Raw genomic sequence first — 21,406 nt, 5'->3', positions numbered from 1 at the left:
GTTGCTGCGTATTGGCGGCTGTGTAGCATGTGTCCTGCGATGAAGTTTTCCCCGAACGAAGTGTTATGCTTGAGTAGTGGCAGATTATTATCTTGAATGGCTCGTAAGTTTTCGGCATGAGGTGAACACTTGGGTCGTTAAGAAGCGTCGGCAGCAAGCAAGAAAGGGAAAAAACACGCTCACCAACACGTGAAGAGCAGCGCGCGCGAACACTCTGCCCGCCTTCGGCCTCCGGCCGAATATACGCGCGAAGTAGTCCACATGCTCTATTCCCGCTTAGCTGAATTTTCACTGCTGTCCGGTTGTTCCAACGAAAGAGGTGCGAGGCAGGCAATATGTCGACGAAAGGTGCTCGTGGCGGTTTTGACGGTGACGACTCGTACAAGGTCGTCTTGACCCGGGTGGGTCTCGATCACACGTCCAAGAGGCCATTTTGATAATGGATAGCGATCGTCCTTGAGAAGTACAAGCTGTCCAACTGTGAAGTTCTTGGTTGGTTCTCGCCATTTCCCTCTTTCCTGGATTTGTAGTATGTATTCGCTGGTCCATCGCTTCCAGAACTGGTCGCGAATGCGTTGTAAGAGTTGAAAACGACTCAAACGATTCTCCGGGACGTTTGGCGTTGGTTCGTCTGGTACAAGTCCTGAAGCGGCTCCGATTAGAAAGTGGGATGGGGTGAGTGCTTGCAAATCATCGACGTCAGAAGTGAGGGGGCCCAAAGGGCGCGAGTTGAGGCATGCTTCGGTCTAATACGGTCTATGCTAATAAGGTCGCAAATTCTTCGAAAGTAAGCGTATGCTCGCCAACGAGCCGTTTCAACAGATGCTTCGTAGATTTCACACCTGCTTCCCATAAGCCACCATAGTGAGGGGTAGTCGGGGGGATGAAAGTCCATGAAGTCCCATCGTTCGAGAGTGTAGATGCGGTGTCCTTGTAAAAGTCCGACGCGGCGTTGAACATGGCACGTAGTTCAGCGTCAGCTCCTCTGAACGTGGTGGCATTGTCACTGTACAGCTCCTTACAGAGCCCCCGTCTGCTTACAAATCGACGAAAGGCGGCGATAAATGTAGCGGAGGTGAGATCGCTAACGACTTTGAGGTGGATGGCCTTCGTAGAGAAGCAGACAAATAGAGCGATGTACCCTTTATAAGCACGCTCTCCTCTACCCTTCGACGTACGTATTTGAAATGGTCCCGCGTAGTCCAATCCTGATGTTGTGAATGGGCGCGATGGTGTAACGCGCGCAGCAGGGAGGCTGCCCATAAGTTGTTGGGCCAGGCGGGGCTTGTGTCTTTGACACTTGACGCACTTGTTTACTAATGACTTAACTAATGGTCGCATACCTAGTATCCACGCGTATCGGAGAAGAACACTTGCAGTTAACGTAGGTCCACCGTGTAATGATTTTTGATGCGCGAAGTGTACAAAAAGTCGGCTAAGTGCGGAGAGGCGAGGCAAAATGGGCGGATTTTTTACCGAGTGCGGCAAATTGCTATTGTCAAGGCGGCCTCCTACTCGTAGAATGCCGTCAGATCCGAGAATCGGCTTGAGTTTCCTCAACGGACTGCACCGGGGCAATGTCTTTTCGGCCTTTATAAGTTCTATGTCTTTTGAGAAAGCGTGCGATTGGGATACTCGTATCAGCGCGTCGCGTGCATATTCGAGATCGGTGGTAGTGAGGCGCTTTGAGGGTAACGCGGTTAGTCCTTCCTTACGTCGGCGGAGCTGATAGAGCGGGCGCAAAAGCCAAGCTGTTATGCGCGTCAACCGTGAAAGCGTAGAATAGCGTGAGAGAATCCCTGACTCCCCTGTACTCGTTCGGGTACGCAAAGCTTGTACTGTCTTCGCTGGCATTGGCCAATCTTGCGAGTCAGAGCGGAGCCAGGTCGGCCCATGCCACCACAAATCCATCTGTCCCAATTCGTCAGGTAACACTCCGCGTGTCGCCAAGTCGGCTGGGTTCTGCTTTGTCGGAACGTGCGACCATATGGCTGAGGGCAGTTCGGTTTGTATGAACGATACGCGATTGGCGACGAAAGTCTTCCAGTGGCACGGGTGTTTTTTCAGCCACGTGAGGACTATTTGGCTGTCGGACCATAAATAAACTGGTATTTCCGATAAGAACTCTAACCGTTGTAAGTATCGGACCAATTTGACGAGGAGTTCCGCGCCGCAAAGCTCGAGATTCGGGATACTTTTAGTTTTAATAGGCGAAGGTTTCGTCTTAGAGGCGAGCAACGAGATACGCACGTTGCCTTTACCGTCGTCGACGCGAAAATATACAGCTGCGGCATACGCGCGGGAGGACGCATCTGAGAATCCTTGGAGCTGTACGGAACTTTGCTGCGTCAAGCTTAACCATCGGTCGATCGAGAGCGCGGGGAGATCTGACAGGGATTGGCAATAGTGACGCCATTGCTCACGGATCTGGGCCGGCAGAGGCTCGTCCCATTCACATTTGGAGATCCACAGATCCTGCATAATTATCTTGGCAATCACGGTCACTGGGGAGAGCCACCCCAATGGGTCGAATAGGCTCGCGATCGCTGAATATACCGAGCGTTTTGTCCATGGCTCACCGCTGCCTTTAGGGGTTCCCGTGGAAAAATGAAACTTATCAGACGACGGGTTCCAATGAACTCCGAGGGTTTTCACCGATTTGTCACAGTCAATTCGCTTTACTTCGTTACTATCAAACGAGGTCGTGGCAGGTGGTAGTAGGTCGACGTGATTGGCGGCCCATTTATCTAGCTTAATGCTAGCTGTCCCGAGTATGCCGACTAAGTGATTTCGTTTTTGTATAGCGGTCGTAAGCTCGTCTGCTCCGGCGAACGTATCGTCCACGTAAGTGTTTCTTTCCAAGCACTCAGCGCCAAGGGGGAAGCGTGTACGCTCGTCTTTTGCAAGCTGCAATAACGTCCGAATCGCGAGGTACGGTGCACAAGCGGTACCGTAAGTGACAGTTGTGAGGCGCCAATCAACGGGAGCCGACGGCGGTCAAAGAATGCGGTGGAGATCTTGGTCTTCTGGCGCGATGCGGATCTGCCTAAACATTTTGACAATGTCAGCGGTGAACACGTAACGGTAGCGTCGCCAATTTAAGAGGATTAATGCGAGATCGCCTTGGAGTGCGGGGCCTGCTCTGAGGAAGTCGTTTAAACGAAACTGCTCGCGAGTTCGACGCGAGGCGTCAAATACAACACGGATTTTCGATCGACCGGGATCTCCTTGAACGACGGCGTGGTGTGGTAAGTACCATGCGTGGGGGTTGTTGATTTCCGACTGTGGTATCGGTACCATGTAACCAAGATGTATGTATGTTTCCATGAACTCTGAGTACGAGAGTGCCAAATTTGAGTCGCGCGAGAACCGTAAAGCTTGATGTTTGAGTGAGCCAAGCGCGATTCGTCTTGTTTCGAGTGCTACGCTAGGTATTCCCGCTTTCAGAGGTAGACGTACTACAAAGCGTCCATTTTTATCCCGAGAGTGCGTTTCGTCGAAAAGTTTTTCGGCAGCTTCGTCATCGGGATTTAATGTGCGCGCGGGGGAGGAAACCTCCTCGATCTTCCAAAATCGTTCGATGGCCTCGTCAAAATCGTTGTGAATGGCGCAACGCAACGCAGTCACCGAGGCGTTGTGAGCGGCTACCGCCCGCCGTGGGGCAATGCTATGGGCAGGGCCCGAGATAACCCATCCGAGGGCTGTATTCTGAGCGACTAATAAAGTTGATGGGAACGTTTTAAGACCCGAACAAAGCAATTGGCCGTACAGATCTGCGCCAATCATTATGTCAACGCGGTCCGATAGGTGGAAGTCTGGATCGGCCAGAGACAAGCCTTCGAAGGGGCCGAGGTCAAATTCAATGAGGCTGCGAGCAGGTAGATTTTCGGTCAGGCGTGGCAACACAAAGGCGCTCACCTCAAGTTCAAAATGCGCGTCCACGCGTGAGCGCAGCGCGAAAATCGTTCGTGAGTTGACGACACCCGCTTTGCAGCCACCGACTCCGGTCAAACCTGTACGCACACGATCACGCGGCAGTCCGAGTAATTGGACCAATGCGTCAGACACGAAAGTCGCCTCCGAGCCCTGATATAGGAGAACCCGAGCGCGGGTTTGCTTACCGGTGGGGCCGATCACGATCACTTGCGCCGTCGCAAGGAGGATGAGGGAAGGGCTCGTTGACGAATTCGCGTTGCACGAGTTGATTGAGAGCGTGGGGTCGACCGTTACTTGAGCGACGTTCGACCTAACCGATTGAGCGGGAGCGTCGCTGGTGGGATTTGTTGCGTTATCATTTGGCTTTCCTTTTGTTCGCTTATCGAAGTGGAGAGACGAGTGATGTTTCTCGTTGCAAGTCTTGCAGCGGCCGTTTGATTTGCAAGAGTTGAACTTGTGGGGTCCTAAACAGTTGAAGCAACGGCCCAAGCGGCGACATATTGATTGTCGGTCGTAGACCTTCTTTGCCAAGTACGTAGGGCAGCGCGAGAGGTAGTGTGACTCAGTACAGAAAGGACATTGGACCGTTTTGACTGGCTGCTCAGGCTGCTCAGCGTGCACGTGATGAACTCGTCGCGAACTGTTGTTATTCCGTTGTGGCTGGGAAGTCGCCTTCTCGTTATTGGTTGACTGAATTGCTGACAACGAATGCGCGCGGCGCTCGAGAAAGGCCGATAATTCGACAAATTTCGGCATCCGATGTAGATGATCGTCCTCATGATCTGGCGTACTCGCGGCGGGTTGACGATCTTTCACGGACATTTCAGCTTCCCATTGTTTTCTCGACTCTGGGTCGAGACGAATTTCCACGATATGTACCAGCCATAGGTCCCAATGAGCTACCGGTGCTCTTAAAGTCGTGAGAGCTCGTACGATTCGTTGGGCATCGTCGGCGAATGCGCGTAAGTCAACGGCTGACTCTCTTTTCAAATGCGGTAAATTAAGGAAGGAATCAATCAGGTTATTTATTGTCAGGCGTGGATTGTGAAAGCGTTCTTTCAGGGCTGCCCATGTGGGCTCGTAGTTAACGCCCAGTATTGGGACGTCCTTCACCAAATCACCGGCGGGGCCGCGCAGGCAAGACTTGAGATATCGTAGTTTCGTGGTGTTTGAGATGCGTGGGGCGTCATGCACAATCGAACTGAATTGATCCGCGAAGCTGCCCCAGTCTTCATATTTGCCTGAGAAAGTAGGCAATTCTAAGCGCGGAAGTTTTACCGAAGTCTCGTCATCATCGTCATTATCGTCGGCATCACGCGCGCGTCGCCGAGTGTTTAGCTCTCGCAGGCCTTGAAACTTAGTTAAAGTAGTAAGCAGCCAGTCATGAGTTTCCTCGTATAGTTGTTGCATGGCGTCGTACGTATTTTCCGTCATGTATGAATTCGCGGTCGAGTCGTTGCGCATAGTAATTTCATGGTGAGTCTTACGTATCTCGTGCCATAGGTCAGAGACAGTGTTGATCCGTGTTTGGATTATCGCAGCGTTGAGCGTTTCTGGTGCGCGTTCTTTTATACGATTGCCGATCGCAACGATTTCATTGACGCGATGTTTCTGAATGTCGGCAAGTTTTGCCATACTAACACGCGACATTTTGCCTCTATTGTAACACGCGGGTTTATTACAGCGATGCAGTGGACCTTACTCAGTTTACACTCCGTGAATTGAAACGAACAACGTACGGATAACGTCGCTAGATGACAATGTATATACGCTATTAGACTATTGCTGTCGCAGAGGATATTCATGCACTCATACACTCCTCACCCGGGGCACCAATTTGTTCAATATTAACGAGTAATAAGCTTGAAGGAAAGAGGCGTGAGGAATTAATTGCGGTGATTGCGGGAGTGTATGGGTGCATAGATCGTGAGCTGCGTTATGCTAATAGTTTCTTTATTAACATGGCTACTACATGAAGTTTACATAAAAAGGTCGGATAGTAGGCTCGCGTAGCCTGTACAGAGTGTTGAGTGGCCAACTCACCGCGTGGTTTTGAGAGCTCTCTTACCTATTGTCTATCACGACGACGCCCTGTGGGTAGGTTAGCGAAACCGGGAAGAGGATGTCAGGCGGTGTACGGCGGTGCATGCAGTTCCGACGTCTCGGACACGGGAGCAGCCCTCACTGCAATGGAGCCGAATTTGCCGATTGGTAGGCAGCGGGATCTGACACCCCCTCAGAGAGTCGAAGGCCCTCTGCTGACGTGTCAAGTTGCTTGGTCGGCAGCCCCTGTCTCTCGCGTCGTCGTACACACATACGTAAGGACCCACTGACGGGTTTGGTCACAACGCGTACGCGCACTACGAACAAAGGGGGGGGGGCCATTTGTGATATGGCCGGAAACTTTGGTGCGTCTGTTACCAATCGTTTGCGAGGCGCGAGAATGGTGAAGCTCGACTTTTTACGTCCGAACGCCGCGGATGCTCTCGAGAGACTGCTGTTCAACGCCGGCGGCCCTCGACAATGCCTAGCAAGGAGCTGCAATAATGAGTGGGGGCATTTCCCTTTTTTCTCCTCGTTGGGTCCCCAAAAGATCCGAGTAGCTGATATCAAGGGTAGCGTTGTCGTACAGTTCTTGAGAAGGCCGCTGGCTACCTGAGAGGTCGTTATGCGAGACCATGTTTGTTGCTGCGTATTGGCGGCTGTGTAGCATGTGTCCTGCGATGAAGTTTTCCCCGAACGAAGTGTTATGCTTGAGTAGTGGCAGATTATTATCTTGAATGGCTCGTAAATTTTCGGCATGAGGTGAACACTTGGGTCGTTATGAAGCGTCGGCAGCAAGCAAGAAATGGAAAAAACACGCTCACCAACACGTGAAGAGCAGCGCGCGCGAACATAGTCTATTCTTAACAGGATGACTTATTCGTACTGTAATGCGGTACATTACAAGTCTTTGCCTGAGAGTGTTGCATTATTTGCAACACCTCAGGAAAGCCACCCCCGTCCCTTGCCGCCCCGTAACCAGCCGTATAATGATAATCTATGCGCGCCCTAATTCGAACATTAATTCCTTTTCATATCTGTCCACCCAAACTTGAGAAAACGACGTAACAAGTTGGAAAACGCAATCCGACGGATGACTGAAAAATGGAGCGCACGAGGAGGAAAAAGAGAGCGCTCGCACACACATTCCCGACATGTGTTGCTTGCTAGAACGAAAAACACCAAAACTTGACTAGGAAGTGCAGCGGAAATGCGTGATAGCGGTATATGCAGATCCGTTACACTTCCCAACACTGACACAAACACTCTGGAGATGCTAGCACACCTGGGGCGAACAGAAAATCGTCGATGAAGCGGCAGCCGGCAACGCTGTGCTGCGCACCATCGGTGACATCCTGAGTGCCACACACACTAACACTGCGGCCGATCACTGACAACACCCGGATACACACACACAACACCCGGACACATACGAGTATCACACAACCGAAGGGGAGCGCACCAAGAGGCGCTTCGGAGACCGGCAACAGAGCACGAGGTTGACACGCGGGAGCGAAGAGCGGTACAGATTAAAGAGAGCGCCCGAGACAGACTCATAGTCCAGGCGTTATAGCCCGAAAATGAGCATTTCGCAATGTTGGCTCGGGGCAGGCTGGAGCTTTGTGTGTGGGTCGTACATAGTATGTACAATAACCAAAAAAAATTCGTGGTAATTCGTAGAATGTGTTCATTTTTGAAAGCCCGTTAATTTGACGAATTTTTGTGGAATTTCACGTTATTTGCTAATAACTTCGAAGCTATTGATTCTACAGGAAAAAACCTTTATACTTTTTTGTTTGTCTTGAAATACCGAACAGAAGTATCTGTTGTACGAAAAAAACAATCATTTTGTTGGAAAGTTACACGTAAAAAACCAATCAATAATTAATTATAAATAAACTATCGAGAGACGATTATATTTGTATTGTAACGCCTCGTAATTGACATAAATTACTCTCTTCTAACTAGAGAACACGTGTGCGAAATCTGTACTCGGTAAGTGAAATAGTTTACGACTAATAGCGTTATAAACAAATTAACGAAAGTTCACTCTGTACAAACCTGAGTTGAATTCGTGGTGACGGTGATGTTTTCATAGGTAGATTTCGTTATGATATATGGAAAACCGTTATTACTTGGCAAAAAAATGCAATTTTGCGACTAAGAGAATTTTTTGTTTGAATTTCCTTAGTTACAAAATGCAATTTACACTGTTTGCAACTTTTATTTTAAACTTTTGATTTCACACGTTGATGGCAAATTCAAAGAGTTTTCATTTAAAAAAAAAATTTCAATTATCTTGAAAATTGAAGGAGCTACGGCCCGATAAACATTATAACCAGCTTGTGACGGTGTAGGCTGGTCATAGCCTACACCGTGTATGCCTGCGTCATCTCTCCCAGGCGAAGGCACACGGCTGGCATCAAACGCACGTTGAATTTCACGTGCCTGATGCCTCCTTCTTTATTCCAGCAACACCCGAGAGCAGAAGGCGAGGCCAGAGGCAACAACGCACGAGTATTGAGAGTGTGAGAGAGAGAGAGAGAGAGAAAGAGAGAAGTAGCATGCAGTTCGGTGGTTGGGCTTGGCGCGCGGCACTTGTCGCGACGGGCATTGCCGCGTGCCGCCGATTAGGCGAGTGGTGGGAGAAGGCGTGAGAAGCCGGCTCTCACTCACTCGCGACAGTGATGCGACGCACGCATTAGCGACCGGCCGCAATTTAAAAAAAAAAAAAGAGAAGTTAGTGACCGCAGTCGCATAGCCGTCTCTCCTCGTGCAGCTAAGCAGCCAGCAGCCAGGCAAGAGTTGGGCCGGTTTCGTGGTCGATATACAGCTGCAACTTCCTCGACGAACCACCAGCAACGCAGCCAGCGAGGATATCTGCGAAGTTATCTGCAGAACTGCCAGCAACAGCGATACCCATCAGCAACGGTCAGGTCATTGTTCTCTCTCTCTAGTTCTCTCTTTTCCTCGGCGATTGGTCTTCGTTCGTGTTGCTGCGCCAGGCTCCTCCTTGAGCCGGCGCACTCTTTAGTTTAATATAATTGTGATTTGAGCCGGTTAACGAGATGATATGGCGCTAACGTGCCGATCGTCTCGTTTAATATAAGTGCGCGTGTTAGTAGTGATAAGCGACTTGTATTTGTACTCTCGTCGGCACTCAAGGAAGTGCATTTGTAATAAACGGATTTGTTAATGAAATTGAGTGTGTGTGTGTGAAGTTATTTGCCTGTTGTTCTCCTTCTTGCTTTGTCTGGAGCGACACACCACCTCCCTTACATTCCCCCTTTTAAATAATTGGTAATAGTGGTGGGTTTATCGGCATTGCACGCCGACGCTATTACATGGCATCCCTTGTGGGGAAGGGCAAAGCAGAAGTGAAACTTGTATTTATTAAAGTCGGCAGTGAGTGAAATTGTGAAAGTGATTCGTCGCGTTCTTTGTTAGCAAGGGCAAAGCGCATCGAAACGTCGCGTCTTTGTCGAGAAAAAAAAAATATAATAGAAAATAGAAAACGCATAAAAATTGAAAGCATTAGTGTATCGGGTTGCGGCGCGGAAAGGTCGCTCGCGCTAACACGTGTTCGTCATAGAGAATTCGAGCGCCCGAGTTTGTTTACACTCGAGCGCTGCATTCCTTTGTGGTTCTAGGCTAGGCGATAACTTGCCAGCCTAGTTCAGTGAAGGAACAAAATTCTCTTTCGATTTTGGTTTTCCTTTTTTTTTTCTCTCAATTAGTTTTTTTTCTCTTTCGTGCTGTGGCGTGTTTTGTTGTGGAATTCGGCTAGTTGAGGTGTTCATTTACACCCGCGTGACGCATTCCTTTGTGGTCTCGTGCGAGACGATAACTTGCCAGCATATGACTCAAAGAAGGCGCGGCTAGTTCGGGTTGCTTAGTTTACTCTCATAATTTTTGTTTTGTTTTAGGGTGTTATTGAATTTCTAGCGTGTTAGTTACCGCGTTCCGCGCGTTTGCTTGACTGTTCGTTGCTATTGCATTTACGCCGTCGAAAGAAAAAGAATTTTTTTTTTTTTTTAGACAACATGCCGCTCGCGTGCAAGGATCGGCTTGCGATGCGTAGGTTGCTTCGCGATGCCCGCGTTAAGGAAGTCAGGCGCCGCATTGATTCGACGGAGCCAGTTTCCCTACTCGAATTAATGCGTTACCGCGGGTCAGCGTTACACGGCGACATGGACGAACTTAGGGAGAGGTACTTGCGTTTCACGATTGCATCGGAGAGGCCAGAACTTGGGTCGCCCTTACAGCCGAGTGATTTTGCGTCAGGTCGCATGCCTGATAGATCGCGCGACGAGCCGATGCATGCGGCAATTAATAGCGACGAGAGCGGGAACAGGACGGTCGAATCGGTTAGGATTGCGCCGCCGAAGGCGGCAGAATGGCGATCACCAGGACAGGCGACGCGATCACCGGAACGTGTTGCCGTCCTGCCTGAGCCCATTCGGCCGCCGGGTGACAGGGCTATCGCTCCCATACCAGAGGAAGAAGTTTTACCCGCCACCGTCGCCGCTGGTGCGGTGGCACCGGAGGCGGGAGTACGCACATCGACCGCGCCTGAGTTGGAAAGACGCAGCAACGGTACCTTTAGTCAGGTTTGGGACGCGATAACGGCAGTCCCGCGATGGATTTACCGACGGGAAGTGCAGCAAGGTATCACCGATGGTACCAATGCACTGTACAGGATAGAGAGAGAAGCAGTGCAGGGTGGAACGGATCAGGCTGCGCAACAGGCTCAACGGCCGTTGCAGGCCGATCCGTCGGCCGGCCGCGCGGCGCTTAACGTGCCAGCGGCCGCCGGCCCCGTCTATCAGATTCACCCAGGCGTTCCTCCGTGTGGAGAAATGCCGGTGAATCAGATATTCTTTCCAAACAGCTCTCTCGAAACTACTTATAAATCGCCCCCGCAACCTGACACTGAGACGTGGATTCGTGAATGGGAAAGGGCTGTACGCGCACCTTGTAGTGAACGCGCGAGCGCGTCAAAGTTAGAGAAAGTAGGCTCGGGCTCGGAGTCTAGAGCTTCGACGAGAGTGTCAAAGAGCAGGCCGGTCAAGGCAAAAACAAAAATTTTGCCGGACCATGGCAGCACGGTTGACCTCTCGAGCTCCTCCGAGTCAGAGGTTGAGGATCGTAGGAATGGCATGTCGCGTCATGGCGATAGGTCGGTTAAAGTTGAAGGAAGAGGAAAGAGCCCGAAACGCGTTAAGTATATCAATGGCGTGCCGGCCGATGGTGTTAGTGCGCTGACCGCTTGGTCGCTTCGTTTCTCTGGCGACGATAACATGAGCGCGATGAGCTATTTGTCAGGACTAGAGGATTGTCAGCGCTACTATGGCATTTCGGATAAAGAAATGCTGAATGCTATTGGCACTACTTTTCGCGGCAAGGCGCGTTCTTGGTACGAACTTAATCGTAAACAATGGGAAAATCTTACAGAATTTAGAAGAAGTTTTTCAGCTAACTTTTGTCGCCGGCTTAATCGCGAACAGCTATACAGAGAGCTGAGGCAGAGATCGCAAGGAGAGCGCGAGCGGATATCGGATTATGTAGCTGCTTTTCAATCAATTTTAAGACGCTTAGACCCTCCGGTAACCGATAGGAGACAAGTAGCTATCATTGTGGAAGGGCTACACCCGCAGTACAAGCGTTTTTTAGAGACTAAAAACTTTAAAAACTTAAGTCAATTCAAGGAAGCAGGGCTAGCTCTAGAAGACCGCATGGCGGGCTGGAAAAGGTGGCAGCGACCACCTAGTGCAGACGTTACGCTCGTGCCGGAATCTGCTTATAACGAGCCTAAGAAGCTAGCTGGAAAAAAGTCAGTCGCGGCGGTAGAACAGGTCGCGGGCGAATCAGATGAGGTTTTAGCAGTAGAACCGGCTAAAGATACGCGCGCTAGTAGAAGAAAAACGAAGGTCAAGGGCAAAGGGCCGAAGAGCGAAGTTGCCGCGGCCAATGCCCAGGGCACGAAGCCGCAGGCGACGAATCGCTCTTCGCAGCAGGCTGCGCAGCCGAACGTTGTAGTGCAACCGAATGTCGCAGCGCAGCCTCCGGCCGCCCAGGTACCGATGTTTTCCGCGCCGAGTTTGATACCACAGCAACGGAGGCAAGCGAACGGCGCTCTCACAGGTGCCGCGAGAGGACCACGTCCTTTTGCTGGCGCGTGTTTCGCGTGTGGTTTGGTTGGCCATCAGAGGTCTCAGTGCCCGGCCGCGCAGAATGCGCAGCCGATTGTTTGTTATAAGTGCCGACAACCTGGGCACTATGCAAACAATTGTCCACTGAGACCGACGGAGGCCAAACCGGAATGTCAGGTCTGTGGAACCGTTGGTTTTGTCTTCCGAAACTGCCCAACTTGTAGTCAAGTAAGACAGGGAAACTCGGGTGCGGGAGCCGCCGACCGCTCAGCGACTCCTGCTTAAAGCAAATCGAACGGGCGGTATGGATAAGCGAGCTACTAAAAAGGAAGAGTAACTCGGCTGTTGCGTCGGAAATAAGGAATTCCGATCGCATCATTAATGTAAGGTTAGAAATAGAATCGGATACAGGCGAAAGAAAGCAAGTCGTCTGTAGGCCGGTAGTTTTAGATGTAGGTGAGAAGTTAGAATCGGATGCGAACGAAAGGAAGCAAGTCGTTTGCAGGCCGGTAGTATTTGGTGTAGACGAGAAGCTAGAATCGGATGCAAGCGAAAGTAAGCAAGTCGTTTGCAGGCCGGTAGTATTTGGTGTAGATGAGAAGCTAGAATCGGATGCAAGCGAAAGTAAGCAAGTCGTTTGTAAGCCGGGTAGTGAGGTCGTTTACGATGTAGCTGATGAGAAGCTGGAGAAACCAGATCTCGTAGTTAATGGAGAGTCTATTTCCTCAGCGTTGGACGGGCCCCTAAAGCCAGAAAACCAAAAATCGAGCATTTCGCGCGGCGGAAAAGCCTCGATTCAACGCGTTAGTGCTAGGGCCGGTCATGAACAACGGGACGAGGCGACAAGCGGGACTTTGTTTAAGTACGATGCGTGGGATGCGGTCGGAAAGAACAAAACTCAGCTGAACGTGGACTCTTCCACATCTGACGACACAGCCGGTTCAACAAATTCGCGCATAGATAACGCGCACATACTTGACGAACCCGCCAACTCCGTAGCTTTGGGCAAGCGTCCGGTTGTCTGTACAGACGCACCGTCCGTTTCGGTGAGGGGGGAGACTGAGAATAGCTCAGTACCTTTACTAAGAACGGAAGAGTCGGATCAAGCGTTAGTAGCCGTGACAGAAAATAGGTTTTTCTTGAAGGTGAAGATAGGCAATGAAGTCTATAACGCGCTGCTGGACTCAGGTGCTCAGGTGTCAGTTGTAGGACCGAGACTTGCACAAAGATACGAGGAACGTTTGAGGCCGCCAACTATATTCGTGCAAGGTATTTCAGGTGAAAAGGCGCGAACACTAGGCGATCTTAGACTGTGTGTTGAGATAGGTGGTAGAATCGCCTGGCTGACCGTGACGGCCGTGTCAACTTTAAAACACGACTTGATATTAGGCGCGGATTTCTGTAAGAATTGGCAAATCAACATTGATTTCGGGAATCGTGCTTGGCGGTCAGGTGATCAGAGTGACTGGTGTCAATTTGCTGACGAAGGTAGTGAAGCAGTTGACGTGTTTGTGGAATGCGCAGGTTTGAATCGGTACGAAGAGACTCAGCGCGAGACGATCATGGCGCTCGTTCGCCGGATCGTCCCCGAGTCTGGCGATTCACCGGCAGTCACCAACGTTATCGAACATATTATCGATGTCGGTGACGCGCGCCCGATTAAAACGCCAATGCGTCGAATGTCGCCGAAAATCTTGGCCTTCCTGCAGGAAGAAACGATGCGCCTGTGGAAGGCAAAGATTATCAGGCCGTCGAACAGTCAGTGGTGTAGCGCGCCGGTAGTCGTACGTAAGCAAGACGGCGGTTATAGATTTTGTCTAGATTTTAGGCCGGTTAATAAAGTGACAAAGATTGACGCGTATCCAATGCCAAGCATGGACTCAATCTTAGACAGGTTGCGCGGCGCGGTCCATCTTTCGAAAATCGACTTAAAGTCAGCATTCTGGCAGATTCCGCTCTCGGAACCGAGCAAGCAGTATACAGCTTTTGCAGTACCGGGATTAGGTCTCTGGGAGTATGAAAGGATGCCCTTCGGTTTGGTGAACGCGCCAGCAACGTTCATGGGAGTAATGGACGCACTTTTCGGGCCTGAATACGAACCGCACGTTTTTTGGTATCTCGACGATTTGTTAGTAGTCAGCGCAGACTTTGAAAGTCACGCGTTTTGGTTAGAAAAGGTGTTAAAAAGATTAGTAAGCGTAGGTTTGGAAGTTAATCTCGAGAAATCGGATTTCTTCTGCACAGAAGTGACGTATTTGGGCTATCGCTTGGACAGCGAGGGTTTACGACCGGACGACAATAAAGTGCAGCCGATCGCAGACTACCCGGCTCCGAACAACGTGGCTCAGTTGCGTCGCTTTCTCGGTATGGTAGGCTGGTATGCTAGGTTTATAGAACACGAGAGTGATATCAAAGTTCCTTTGACAAAATTAATTCGTAAGGATCAACCGTGGGATTGGGGTGAAGCTCAGCAAGCTGCATTTGAAAGGTTGAAGCGCGCGTTGACTGAGGCGCCTGTCCTTGCGCGCCCGGACTTCGCGCGCCCTTTCTACTTGCACTGCGACGGTTCATCTTTTGCGGTAGGCGCGTGTCTAGTTCAAATATTCGACGATGGCGAGCATCCGATATGCTATGCCAGCCGAATGCTTAACACACATGAGCGTAACTACACGGTTAGTGAGATAGAGTTTTTAGCCGTTCTATTCGCGGTAAAGAAATTTAGACCGTACATAGAGGGGTCACACTTTATAGTAGTTACTGATCATAGCGCGCTTACGAAAATTTTGAATAAGAGAGAACTTACAGGTCGGTTAGAGAGGTGGGTACTCGAATTTCAGCAGCACGACTGTGAAATAATACACAGAAAAGGGGCATTACACCATGTACCAGACGCGTTATCTAGAGAATTCGAGGACGAATGCGAAGTATGCGCGTTTGAGGATACGAGCGATAAATGGTACCTGCAACGGATACAGGACGTTTTGTCTAGGCCAAAAAAGCATAGAACGTGGAGAGTAGAAGGTAGCACGCTCTACAAATTTATGCAGAACCATTTGCTCGATCCGATTACGAACAGGGAAGAGTGTTGGCGTATGGTAGTGCCGGTTGAACATAGGGAACGTGTGTTACGCGATGCTCATTGCGAGCCTTCTTCAGGACATTTAGGCCGGGAAAAGACTTACGATAGAGTAATACGTGAGTACTACTGGCCGGGTGTTTGGTACGACGTTAGTACCTTCATTGCCGAGTGTAAAAAGTGCCAGGAGTACAAAACTGTACAACAGGCGCCGCTCGGCTTAATGGAAAAACGTGCAGTAGAACGCCCATGGGCCGTAGTAGCCACGAACGTAGTCGAGCTACCTCGCAGCAAGAATAGGTTTCGGTATATGGTCGTGTTTCAAGATCTGTTCACCAAGTGGATAGAGCTGAAACCGCTTAGGTCGGCAGACGGGCCTGCCCTCGCCGCTGCCTTGGAAGAATTAATTTTATTTAGATGGGAAACGCCAGAGTACTTGATAAGTGATAATGCGAAAGCATACAAGAGTGTGGTCTTCCAAGGTATGTTGCGAGAGCATGGCATCGAGCATGTGTTGTGCCCTGCCTATCATCAGCAGAGCGATCCGGTTGAACGCGTCAATAAGACGCTGAAAACTATGATTGCTATGTTTGTTGATAAAGACCACAGAAGCTGGGATCGTCATTTGCACGAGTTTAGGCACGCGTTAAATACCGCGACACAATCGACAACCAAGGTATCGCCGGCATTCCTAAATTTTGGTAGAGATCCTCGGCCGGTTAAGAGTCTTCGGAGAGAGTTAGAAAAGAAATTGCCTATCACGAAAATTGATACGCAAGCGTGGACGGATCGGTTAACGCGATTGAATGCGCTTCGAGACCTAGTGGCGAAACATATTGAAGAAGCTCAAGAAAGGCAGAAGCGTCAATATGATAAAGGCAGAAAGCAAGTACTTTTCCAAGTAGGCGATCTAGTCTGGCGAAAAGTCCATACGCTTTCTAACGCTGCCGCGGGTAAGAACGCGAAATTAGATCCGAAGTATGACGGTCCGTTTAAAATTATTAGCGTAGTCTCACCTGAAATTTACGAATTGCAAACAGACAGCAAACACCGCAGTACGAGAGTTCATGTATCGGAATTGAAACGATACATTCCACCTCGTAAAGCTAAAGGTTTGACTTAAAAGTACATCTAATTTGATTTTAGTTGTCTAACGAACGCGCTATGTTTTACTTTGTTTATAGGTTTTTGTCATAAGCCTTTGATGGAGGGTACCCCGATGGAGTTGGGAGCAGCCGCACCCACAGAGCCTGATCGCCTTGCGCAATCCGTTGCCGCGATCGAGCCTAGAGCCACGCTTTGCGTCGAACAGCCGATGGTGTTGGAGCTCGTGGAATCGAGCCCGACTGAGAGACTTGCCGCTCCTCCTTTGCGGGAAGAGCAGGCGACCTCTCAAGTCGAGGCTCAACCATGTTCTCCAAGTGTCTCGGCTGCACCGCATTTTGGTGCCGTTCCGGGTCATGTCGTGCCGACTCCTCCCCCGTTGCCGATGGGACCGGTCCCAGCCGAGACGGTTAGTCTGGTGCGCCTTGTCGGAAAAGGCAAGGCTGCACTCACGACGATTCGTCTCGCTGCCCCGGTGAGAACTTGGTCGGAAGCAGTCAAGAAGTGCGCTTCGTTCCGCCTTGCGACTCTCGCGATACGCGAGGCCGCCGAGAGGTCTCGCGTCATTTCGGCCCGGAGCGGTTTGTTTCAGCCGTCGGCTGAGGTGGACTCCCGAGGTGGTTCGCCACCGGGTCAACCACGAGTTTCGATCGGTCGCGGCCCAAGGCCAACTCTCGGGAGAGTTACCAGGACGCGCGCGAATTCGCGAGGTCGAGTTGGCCGTATCTCGTTGCCACCCTCGCCAACGCGCTCCACGGGCACTAACGGGCTGCTAGAGATCTGGGACGATGACGGTAGTTCGGCCGAGAAGAGTGTGCAGGCCGCTGATGTGCCTAAGGTGGCGCCTCAGAGGCACGTGCACGAGCCTTTGCCGTGGAAGCCTCTCTGGCTTCAGAGGCTTGACCCGGCATACCAGTTCGTAAGGACTGGTCGCCCGGGAGGCTTTGCACCGGCGGGCTACTCGGCCGACGAGAGAAGGCGCGAACACGAAGAACAGATGAATGCGGGTCGGAGGCGAAATCGAGGTCGGCTCAACCTAACCTCGAGCAACATAGAGTCGCCGTTGCACTCTAGGAGTCCAGTGCCGCCACCCTCGACTCGTCTGATTATGGACGTTGCGTCGATTGATCTCGACCAATGTGCCGGAATTTCAGCGAGTCGAGTGGCGGGTCAAGCTTTGGCTCGGAGGCCTGGGCCCCGTGAGGGCGGCGTCGGCGCTATGAGGGGGAACGAGCCGTCGGTACCCTCGTCGTTACCAGTGCTTCCCGTGCCAACTGTTGAGCGCGCCTCAACGTCAACCGAGGTGTGCCCACCAGTAAGGCGCGAGGAAGCGCGGGTACGTGTATCGGTGCCAGCGAGTATGCCGGTTAGAGCGAGTGCCTCGAACCCGGAGGTCAGGCTTGCGAGGGGAGTCTTCCTCTGTGGATTGGCATCTGTGCCGTGGGACGATCAGCGAGATCTCCCACCGTACAGGTGTTTCAATTGTCGGACGGGCTCCCACCGTAGGTCTGACTGTACGAGGCCGCCGCTCAGACGCGACTTTTGTCGGAATTGTGGCCGGCTGGACACAATAGTAGACAACTGCCCGCGTTGTAGCCAGGCGTACTCGCTGGAGCAAGCGCAGCTTCGAGCGAGTCGGGACGCTCTGGCTCCAATCTCAAGTGAGCCGCAGGCGAACGTGGTCTGTGTCCCGCAGGACAGGCCCACGCCGCAGCAGGCTCCTCGAGAACCGGAGCCTCAGGTTTCGGTTTCACCGATAGCCGCGACAGCTACCCCGGAGGTAGCTCGTAAGAAGCGCCATCGCTCAGGGAAAGCGTACCGCGAGAGGTTGGCGCGTAAAAGTGCTCGGCAGCAGGCGAGCGGCACTGAAACTCGGTCGCCCAACGGATCGGGTTCGCTCTCGGCGGAAGTTGCCCCGATGGAAACATCGGAGGCGACTCCGTCGGTAGCAACTGACGCGGGCGGTCATCGGCTCAGTGGTGCTGGCACCCCTACTCCCGTGGCAGAGGAATTGAGAGCTCTGCGCCTCAAATATTTGGAGAAAGAAAGATAGTCTCCAAATGAAAGGTATAGTATTCTTTAAGAGGTGAACACATGTATGCGGCGTCTTGATGCGCCGTTGATTCGATCGGGTTTCGCGTTAATTAAAGTTCTTCTACTGGATACATTTTCTAGAGTAATTGTTTAGATCGCGCATTGCTCTTGTGTTTGATGTTGTAAGATTTAGTTTGTATAATTCGGTCATGAATTCAAATCTTCGTTTAAATTATGAAACTTAGATTAAGCCAGTTTAAGTATTATAAGTTTATGTATAAGTGTATTCTAGTTAGTAGCGTTTGATCAAGCCGTGAGCCACTTGCCGGAAAAGAGAGAAAGGCTTAAAGAGAGGTAAGGCCTCGTCTCCAAGGAAGAGCTTCGGCCTTCGGAGGGGCTGTGACGGTGTAGGCTGGTCATAGCCTACACCATGTATGCCTGCGTCATCTCTCCCAGGCGAAGGCACACGGCTGGCATCAAACGCACGTTGAATTTCACGTGCCTGATGCCTCCTTCTTTATTCCAGCAACACCCGAGAGCAGAAGGCGAGGCCAGAGGCAACAACGCACGAGTATTGAGAGTGTGAGAGAGAGAGAGAGAGAAAGAGAGAAGTAGCATGCAGTTCGGTGGTTGGGCTTGGCGCGCGGCACTTGTCGCGACGGGCATTGCCGCGTGCCGCCGATTAGGCGAGTGGTGGGAGAAGGCGTGAGAAGCCGGCTCTCACTCACTCGCAACAGTGATGCGACGCACGCATTAGCGACCGGCCGCAATTTAAAAAAAAAGAGAAGTTAGTGACCGCAGTCGCATAGCCGTCTCTCCTCGTGCAGCTAAGCAGCCAGCAGCCAGGCAAGAGTTGGGCCGGTTTCGTGGTCGATATACAGCTGCAACTTCCTCGACGAACCACCAGCAACGCAGCCAGCGAGGATATCTGCGAAGTTATCTGCAGAACTGCCAGCAACAGCGATACCCATCAGCAACGGTCAGGTCATTGTTCTCTCTCTCTAGTTCTCTCTTTTCCTCGGCGATTGGTCTTCGTTCGTGTTGCTGCGCCAGGCTCCTCCTTGAGCCGGCGCACTCTTTAGTTTAATATAATTGTGATTTGAGCCGGTTAACGAGATGATATGGCGCTAACGTGCCAATCGTCTCGTTTAATATAAGTGCGCGTGTTAGTAGTGATAAGCGACTTGTATTTGTACTCTCGTCGGCACTCAAGGAAGTGCATTTGTAATAAACGGATTTGTTAATGAAATTGAGTGTGTGTGTGTGAAGTTATTTGCCTGTTGTTCTCCTTCTTGCTTTGTCTGGAGCGACACACCGCCTCCCTTACCTTCCCCCTTTTAAATAATTGGTAATAGTGGTGGGTTTATCGGCATTGCACGCCGACGCTATTACAAGCTATTCAACAATTTTAGTATTTAGCGAGAAACAAAAAATATAACTATGATCGGTAGTTTTTCCAATATCATTACTCGAAAGATCGTATGCACGATGTAAAGGTAAGTTGAAAAAAAAAATTAATTAACATCGGCGGAACACGGATGCTTTCGTTGCGCAGCTGCGTGGCGGCAGGGTGGGGGAAGCTGCTGCGAGTCCTTGCGAAAGTCGACTCGGACGTTCAAATTCAACTGCGCGACTTTAATAACTTATTACTCGGGAACTAGTTGAGATAAATTGATGTTTTTTTTTTTAATTTGATACCTCGCAACGAGAGGAATTCGTTCAGGTTTAGGTAAATTGTATAATATTAATGTCCACGTGATGCTAAGAGTTTAAATAAATTATATCTAATATATTAATTAACAATTAATAAATGAGTTGACATTTTTGTAACATAAACATTGTATATCATTTCTCAATTGAATAAAAGTGTGTATTATTCGTATCAACTTCATATTTATTCATGATGATTGCAATATTTTTAATGTATTATTACAATACAAAATTTGTCAATGCAGATTTTTTCATAAGCGTATTTAGTACGTGTTTATACGAATATTCAAACCATTCGAACGTTTCAAAAGAATATTCGCCACTTTCTCTTTCGGTTTCGTAAATCTGAAGGACGAACGCAGGTATACAGAAAAGGTTTTGCACATTGTGAACCCAAGGCGCCATGACTAGACTGTTTATATGTACAGCTGGCAGTCGTGCCTTGACTTTCAGACAGTGTAGTTCGCAGCTGAGTCGCACGAATAATCTTGACGCTTACAAATCATCCGTAAGTATTGAATTTCTTATTTTAAATAAAATTTTATACACTCTATCATTCGATTCAATTTACTTGATAAGATTTTGATAGCCAATCAAATTTTTATTTAATATTTGAATAATAACAAGAAAGCCTAAATGTAACAGTGTATTCAAGCGTGTATCTCATGTAATTGGCCATGCAACGTTTCAATTTTAGAGGCAAATCGTGTAATTCAGCAATTGTGATGGCGTAGCGTCTGTTTCTATCAACGTACGAAGGACCACGAAATTCTGGAAATACATTAAGAGGTTTATTATAAATAACATTTATTTCTGCCACTAACATAAAAGTCGGTATAGTATAATATACTATTGGAATTGCTTGGCTGAGCCTTGTACAATAACGGTTCTTTCCGGTGCGCCACAAGGGTGCTGTCCCTTTTACCTGTCTAAATGAATTCACGTACCGACTTCATATCCGTGCCGTTCTTCTTGTGTAGTAAAATCACTGTCCTTGCTGCCTGTTTCTTTTAAAATGCTGCTAATTTGGCGTACTAAAATTAAATTATTAACGACTCTTTTTTTCCAGAGAGAATAAATTTCTTGCGATGGCCGAAGCATTTGAGCCCGAGAATGATTGGACTGTCAAATGCGTTTTATGTAAGAACCCAATGGCGTCCGATGATGAGACATTGACCGTTAAACAGAGAGGCATTCAAACTTTAATAAAGTTAAGTAGAAGAAGAGGTGATTTGCACGTTGAAAAATTTCTTTCGACAAAAAGTGAAGTTAAAGTTCACAATAGTTGCCAGAAGTAGTATAGTTCAAAAGAACATTTAAAATACATTTCAACTCAAGTCAAAAGCGAAGG

At 49.8% G+C, this 21,406-nt stretch overlaps 2 protein-coding genes across 2 annotated transcripts; both read right to left on the bottom strand.

Annotated features, from left to right (window-relative positions):
- Positions 1 to 756: 756 nt before the first annotated feature.
- On the bottom strand, positions 757 to 2,481 carry LOC131663049 (uncharacterized). Its single transcript, XM_058933115.1, has one exon. The coding sequence runs from the start codon at positions 2,479 to 2,481 to the stop codon at positions 757 to 759; it is 1,725 nt and encodes a 574-aa protein (XP_058789098.1).
- Positions 2,482 to 2,997: 516 nt separating this feature from the next.
- LOC131663048 (uncharacterized) lies at positions 2,998 to 5,586 on the bottom strand. The gene has a single exon (XM_058933114.1). It carries the CDS (start codon positions 5,584 to 5,586, stop codon positions 2,998 to 3,000), a length of 2,589 nt encoding a protein of 862 aa, XP_058789097.1.
- Positions 5,587 to 21,406: the final 15,820 nt, after the last annotated feature.

This window comes from Phymastichus coffea, unplaced genomic scaffold (genome assembly GCF_024137745.1).
Source record: "Phymastichus coffea isolate CEN01 unplaced genomic scaffold, Cenicafe_Pcof_1.1 PCOF00030, whole genome shotgun sequence".
Classification (NCBI taxonomy): domain Eukaryota; kingdom Metazoa; phylum Arthropoda; class Insecta; order Hymenoptera; family Eulophidae; genus Phymastichus; species Phymastichus coffea.
This window is presented reverse-complemented; position numbering and strand designations above follow the sequence as displayed.